At 39.5% G+C, this 7,158-nt stretch overlaps 1 protein-coding gene and 1 long non-coding RNA gene across 2 annotated transcripts in view; both read left to right on the top strand.

Annotated features, from left to right (window-relative positions):
* LOC107301388 overlaps window positions 1-2,823 on the top strand; it is a 10,088-nt gene extending 7,265 nt beyond the window's left edge. Inside the window, exon 3 of the long non-coding RNA XR_001549290.1 lies at window positions 2,740-2,823. This is a non-coding gene — a long non-coding RNA (uncharacterized LOC107301388). The remainder of the gene's footprint in view (window positions 1-2,739) is intronic.
* A 537-nt stretch (window positions 2,824-3,360) lies between these two features.
* Window positions 3,361-5,213, top strand: LOC107301387 (zinc finger protein 84-like). The gene has a single exon (XM_015830621.2). It carries the CDS (start codon window positions 3,361-3,363, stop codon window positions 5,095-5,097), a length of 1,737 nt encoding a protein of 578 aa, XP_015686107.1. The 3' UTR covers window positions 5,098-5,213.
* The last annotated feature ends 1,945 nt before the right edge of the window (window positions 5,214-7,158 follow it).

The following is a 7,158-nucleotide window of genomic DNA, read 5'->3' as shown; positions in this document are numbered from 1 at the left end:
AGGAAATCGTGCAAACGCCAGACAACCGTGTTTTCCGCCACCTATCCGGAGTCAAACAGGCAACATCTGTGCCCAAAAGGCGGACTCTGTGGTTGACTTTAAAGGAGTTAAAACCATTGAGTACTATATTGCTAGAAAGGAGAGGACGGGAAGAGTAGAAGAAAGAAAGTTCAGTTGCCTCTTGAAAAAGGACCTTTTCAACAGCAGAACTTCCTCTTCCGGATCACTCATGGGAGGAGGTTGGTGTGGAAAGCGGCTTTTGTGCTCTTCCCAGATTGAAGCAGCAGCTGGAAGGTGAGTGGAGGGCAGGTCGGAGGAGAAGCCGGGAGCAAGCGGGGCTGTTTAGTTTCCTCCACGGCGTCCAAGCAGAGAAGCAACTAGGCTGAAGCATCTCAGCTGCTGCTGCTGCATTTTCCTTCCCTCCCCAACTTTTAAGTCCACTGATGCTGCAGGCTGTTAAACTGGGGGCTGCGATTTTCTGCTGGTGGGAAGATTTCAAAAGTCTCCTTCAAGTGAAGGTTGATTCTTTGCTAATGGCTTCCCTCCAGACGTTATGAGTGCTGCATCACTGGACGAAATAAATTCCATGTTTGAAAATATTCTGCATCCTCTTTCTCTTTGATCCTCAATGTAAGTCTGTCCATTTCAGCACAGTCCAATATCTTCTTGATTATCTCTTTGTCTAGTGGTCTTTCTTCATTCTTCCAGTGCTGAGGAAATACAATACCTGCTTGCTTATTAAATTTTTCTGATAAAAATTAATAAAGAGTTTAGGATTAAAATCTACATCTTTCCCTAACATCTTTTCTAACCAAGTGTGTAGTTTTGCCCCAAAATTTTTTTCTTCAACACAAGGCCACCACATATGGTAATGCAAGCCACGTGTTTGATTACATTTCCAACATTTACTGGACATATTTTTAAACATTTTTGCTAATCTAGCAGGTGGTAAATGCCATCTATAGAACATTTTATATCAGTTTTCTTTATAAGAAGTTGCCATGGTCGATTTATAATTTCTTTCCCAAAGATTTTGCCATTTCTGTAATTCTATATTATATCCAAAGTTTTCTGCCCACTGTATCATTGTTTCTTTCACTTGTTCATCCTCCATTTTTGAATTTAATAGAAAGTTATTTAGTTTCTTAAACAGTTTTTTATCAGAGGTCAACAGCATCTGATCAAACATTGTTCTTTCTAAAAATCATACATTTGCTCATCTTTATCGCACTCGATTGCATTTGCAATTGAGGCCACCATGATAATTCAGTACCCTGGACTACAGGCTCTGGTTAGATTTTAATTTCCCTTCGGTATCCAAAATATCTTTATATGTCCATTTTTTTCATATTTTACTTGATTCGGGTGAACAAACGCTTCCATTGTTGAAAGCAATCCTGGGATTCTTAAGTAGATTTTAACTTTTTATCTTTTTGCACACAAGAAATAGTTTATTTCTTATATAATGATTTTGAAACTATGAATCTTATTCTTCTCATGCCATAGAAATGCATGCCATCCACGTTGCAGATCATGTCCTTCTTGGATTCTTGTAGCATTTTCAGTTTAATTCTCTCTTTTTTCAATTTGTAAGCCAGCCATCTTCCCGGTTTATTTGCATTTTCGGAAAAAAAATGTGTTGCTCTTTTCATTTGTTGAGCGAATTCTTCTGACTATTAGGTTTAGTTTATGTTTAATTATCTCCATTTCTCTTTTAAGAGGTTTTTTTTTGGATCTTTTTGAAGTTCTAGCTTCAATTTTTTAAACTCTTCCCTTTGCGTTGTACACTGTGCCTTTTTCTCTTTATTCTTGTCAGCCGTATAAGTTATAGATAATCCTCTGAAGTATGCTTTGGCTGCATCCCGTATGTACTGGAGTGAAGTGTCTTCTTTTTTATTTTCTTTGAAAAAGAATTCCATTTCCTTTACTGCAATTTCTGAAATTCTTTCTCCTTTGATAAGAGTTGATTCCATGTCCACCTTGATTTCTTCCTTACTCCTGTCCAACTGAGCTTTTTTGGATTATGGTCGGCCCAAATATTGGGTTCTATCTCAATGTCATGTATATTAGTTCTAAATTTACGGGACATCCATATCATATCAATTCTAGACCATGATTTGTGTCTATTTGAATAAAATATATACCGAGTCTTTTTTGGGTTTATTTCTCTCCAGACATTTTATACGCAGATTTCTCCTGCCATTTTAACAAACACGTTAGGTAATCTCTTTCTTCCTTTCCCCCCTATTTTACTACTTTTGAAATCTAATTTTTCATTCACAATTGCGTTCCAATCCCTTCCAACTCTGTTATTCTGTTTGACTGTAAACTATTTTGGGACATTTTTCCAGGCTTGAAAGACAGAGATTTTTTCCATATATACATTTGTAGGAGTGTGTATCTGTATTTCTCTCTGTATGCATATATCTGTAATTATATAATCTATCCCCATCACTTCCAGATGTATTTGATGATAACCCTTTGCATTGCTAAGGATTTGTGATTGACCAAAGTCAACAAGAAAGTTTACCCAAATCAACAACTGAATTTGATTGAATGGATATTTGAACATGGATGTCGGTAATATTCCATGTATCAGATGAATCATAAACAATGTAAAAGATTATTCTATCATTGTGACATGTTTGCTTTTTCATTGTAATGTATACATCTCTTCTTTTTTCACACCTCTCACCATTTTATAAAAATTAAAGTTACACTTTTCCTTAAATCTTATAGAAAAGAGGATGGGAAGAAGAGCACTCTGGACAGCTAAGGATAACAAGCAACATTGAAAAGGAAGGCAAACCGAGGCAGAAATCAAAATATTTTCCATTTTCTTCAGAAAACCACACAATTCTCCTCTTCTTCCAGCAGCTCTTAGGAAAAAAAGAGAGAAAATCAAGAAAGATTTCAAACTGGAATAAGTAGATTATTCAGAACTCAAGGATACATTACATGAAAAGTGAAGGGAGATTATTTTTAATTCATTAAAAGAGTGAAATATCTGGAAGTCAGTTGGAGGAAAAGGTGAGTAGGAAAGTCACGTAGAGCAGAGAGTCATACAGGCCTCACACTGTGAGGAAGAGAACGACTTGAATGAAAGCACCACTAAACAAGGGATTATCCATATTTTTGACTTCCTCAAGAATATCAGCTGTGGAATATCAGCTTTAGTCAGAACAGCTCCCTTGTGGTTCATGGAAGGACCCACACAAGAGAAAAGCCATAAAAGCACTCCTAATGCAGTAAATGCTTTAGTGAGCATGGCAACGTGGTGATACATCAGAGAATTCACAGCAGAGAGAAAACGTATGACTGTACTGATTGTGCGAATGTTTCATTACAAATTCCCATGTCATGAAGCACCATAGGACATGCACAGGAGAGAAACCCTTTGAATGTCCTGATTGTAGGAAAAGTTTCAGTCAGAATTCCCACCTGGTGACACACCAGAGGACTCACACAGGAGAGAAACCCTTTGAATGTCTTGATTGTGGAAAAAGTTTCAGTGAGAATTCCAGCCTTGTGAAACACCAGAGGACTCACACAGGAGAGAAACCCTTTGAATGTCCTGATTGTGGGAAAGGTTTCAGTGAGAATTCCAGCCTTGTGAAACACCAGAGGACTCACACAGGAGAGAAACCCTTTGAATGTGCTATCTGTGGGAAAAGTTTTGTTTGCAATTCCCACCTGGTGACACACCAGAGGACTCACACAGGAGAAAAACCCTTTGAATGTCCTGATTGTGGGAAAGGTTTCAGTCAGAATTCTCACCTGGTGACACACCAGAGGACTCACACAGGAGAAAAGCCCTTTGACTGTCCTGATTGTGGGAAAAGTTTCAGTGAGAATTCCTGCCTTGTGAGACACCAGAGGACTCACACAGGAGAGAAACCCTTTGAATGTGCTATCTGTGGGAAAAGTTTCAGTCAGAATTCCTGCCTTGTGATACACCAGAGGACTCACACAGGAGAGAAACCCTTTGAATGTATTTATTGTGGGAAAAGTTTCAGTCGCAAGTCCTACCTGGTGACCCACAAGAGGACTCACACAGGAGAGAAACCCTTTGAATGTCTTGATTGTGGAAAAAGTTTCAGTGAGAATTCCAGCCTTGTGAATCACCAGAGGACTCACACAGGAGAGAAACCCTTTGAATGTCCTGATTGTAGGAAAAGTTTCAGTCTGAATTCCAGCCTTGTGAGACACCAGAGGACTCACACAGGAGAGAATCCCTTTGAATGTCCTGATTGTAGGAAAAGTTTCAGTCAGAATTCCCACCTGGTGACACACCAGAGGACTCACACAGGAGAGAAACCCTTTGAATGTCTTGATTGTGGAAAAAGTTTCAGTGTGAATTCCAGCCTTGTGAAACACCAGAGGACTCACACAGGAGAGAAACCCTTTGAATGTCCTGATTGTGGGAAAGGTTTCAGTGAGAATTCCAGCCTTGTGAAACACCAGAGGACTCACACAGGAGAGAAACCCTTTGAATGTCCTGATTGTAGGAAAAGTTTCAGTGAGAATTCCAGCCTTGTGAAACACCAGAGGACTCACACAGGAGAGAAACCCTTTGAATGTCCTGATTGTAGGAAAAATTTCAGTCAGAATTCCCACCTGGTGACACACCAGAGGACTCACACAGGAGAGAAACCCTTTGAATGTCTTGATTGTGGAAAAAGTTTCAGTGAGAATTCCAGCCTTGTGAAACACCAGAGGACTCACACAGGAGAGAAACCCTTTGAATGTCCTGATTGTAGGAAAAGTTTCAGTGTGAATTCCAGCCTTGTGAAACACCAGAGGACTCACACAGGAGAGAAACCCTTTCAATGTCCTGATTGTGGGAAACGTTTCAGTGAGAATTCCAGCCTTGTGAAACACCAGAGGACTCACACAGGAGAGAAACCCTTTGAATGTGCTATCTGTGGGAAACGTTTCTGTGGGAATTCCCACCTTATGAGACACCAGAGGACTCACACAGTGGAGAAATCTTTCAAATGTCCAGTCTGTGGACATTACTTCACTCATAAATCATCCCTTATTGCACACAAGGAAATCCACATGAGGCAAAAGTTGAAGAATTTAGAAAAGGCTTGAAATTCATTTGTGATCTCCCATTGAAACTGTAGTTGAGAAATTGACTATTTGAATTGTGGTCTGAATCTTTTTACTCAAACATGTCTCAGGATTAGACTTGTAGGTGGAGAGAAAAGGAAAATGGAACGAAAAATATAAAATACACAGATACTTTCAAAGACACATAGTTAGGAATGCATTGCTACAGACTTGGGAAAAAATAAAACCAAAGCATTATATAAGAATTCCAATGTGGTTATCCCCAACAGAAGCTCTGAAACACCCAAACCTACTGGATATAAATAAGATAATTAGATACAAGGAATTAGTAAATGAACAGGGAAATCTGAAAAAACAAGAATTGGAACAAGAGATAGGCAGAGAGATTGATCGGTGGACATTTACACAAATTCATTCTAAATATACAGAGGACAAAAAATTATATGAAATACAAAAAGAGCCGCAAGAATTGGATAAAATTATACATGGAACAGAAATAAAATTAATTAGCAATTTATACAAATATCTATTGAGATATAAAATGGATGACGAGGTTGTCAAAGACACAATGATTAGATGGGCTAAAAATTTCGGATATAATACAGAATTGGAGAAATGGGAAAAATATGGGAAATAAACATAAAATTGACTGTGTCAGCGGCATTCAAGGAAAATCAGTTGAAGATGTTTTACAGATGGCATCTTCCACCAGCAAAGCTTGCCAAGATGTTCCATAACAATTCGCCAACATGTTGGAAATGTAAAAAAGTACATGGAACATATTATCATTTATGGTGGACATGCCCAGTTGCGAAAAAATACTGGACTAAAATAAGAAGATGGATCGAAGAAATAATAGACCAACCCATAGACTGGAACCAGAGATCTTTTTGCTGTGTATTTTAAACAGAAAATATAGTAAAGAAATACGGTACTTAATTTTACATATAACAACGGCAGCAAGAATAGCATATGCACAGTTCTGGAAAAATGAGAATATACCATCAGAGGAAGAAGTGATAAGAAAAATCCTGGACTGTGCTGAGATGGACAAATTAACAAAAGAGATAAAAGAAAAGGAAGACACAGAGTACTATCTAATATGGAACAAGTGGTATGACTGGTTTAAAAAATAAAAATATTAAAAAAAAAGAAAAGGAAAATAGAAAAGGGCTAACTACCAATTTCTGGTTAGCAGCAGCAGCTACTGGATATTTCCTTTTGTAGAAGTTGTGGATTTCCTCAGAAAGGCTTCTGGGTGGTAGTTTTGTATATTGATTATATAATTCCCACATGTGGAGTTTCAGGTCTTCTACCTTGGTTTCCTGCAGAGTTTGAAGCCCAGAATTCCTCAGCCAGCTAAGAAAAGGTCCTCAAGTTATAACTGTCATGGGCCTTGCAGTTATGGTTGCCTGTTGCAACGGCCATTAAGTGAGACTACTTTCCTAAACTACCCTGATCTCTCTGATGCAGCCATTACTTGTGTCAGTCGCTAAGTGGAACACTGGCTACCTCAGGGTTGGGGAAAACTCTTGGAGGCCTAGTGCAGGCCCAGGTTTGCCTGTTGTACTCATCTCTAGGCCTCTCCCACCCTGTGCTCTGTTTCCCAACCCTTGTGCCGCCCAATTCTTTCCCACCCCAGGGTCTCCACAGGCTTTTTCTCCCTCCCACTGGGTCCCTGCACGCCTCACACCCTCCTCTTTCTTTTTAAGATTTCTGATCCTCATGATGGGGAAGGAGGGGAGGGCGTGCATCCCTGGCCCTTGGGACTGTGTCCTGGAAGCAGCTGTTATTTTCAGTGAGCCCTGGCTTCGTCCCTGGGCCATGCGGTGGACTTTTGGAAGTGGCTGCCATTTGGCCATACTGTCACGCAGAAGAGAGACAAACCTCTCTGTTTTGCTACCTACCATGAGAAAAAAAATGTACAGTTGAAAAGGTTTCATTGTTGATAAGGGAAAAAATGGGTATTTTCAGTGTTGCTATGGACATTAGCCAAGGGAAGTCGCTCAGAGTTGCCTCAGACGGCGAGATAGGCAGTGATTAAGTTGGATACTCCTGGATGCTCGGCTGTCTTTAGACGAT

This window comes from Protobothrops mucrosquamatus, unplaced genomic scaffold (genome assembly GCF_001527695.2).
Source record: "Protobothrops mucrosquamatus isolate PMUCROS unplaced genomic scaffold, P.Mucros_1.0 scaffold12180, whole genome shotgun sequence".
In the NCBI taxonomy this organism is placed as follows: Eukaryota; Metazoa; Chordata; class Lepidosauria; order Squamata; family Viperidae; genus Protobothrops; species Protobothrops mucrosquamatus.
This window is presented reverse-complemented; position numbering and strand designations above follow the sequence as displayed.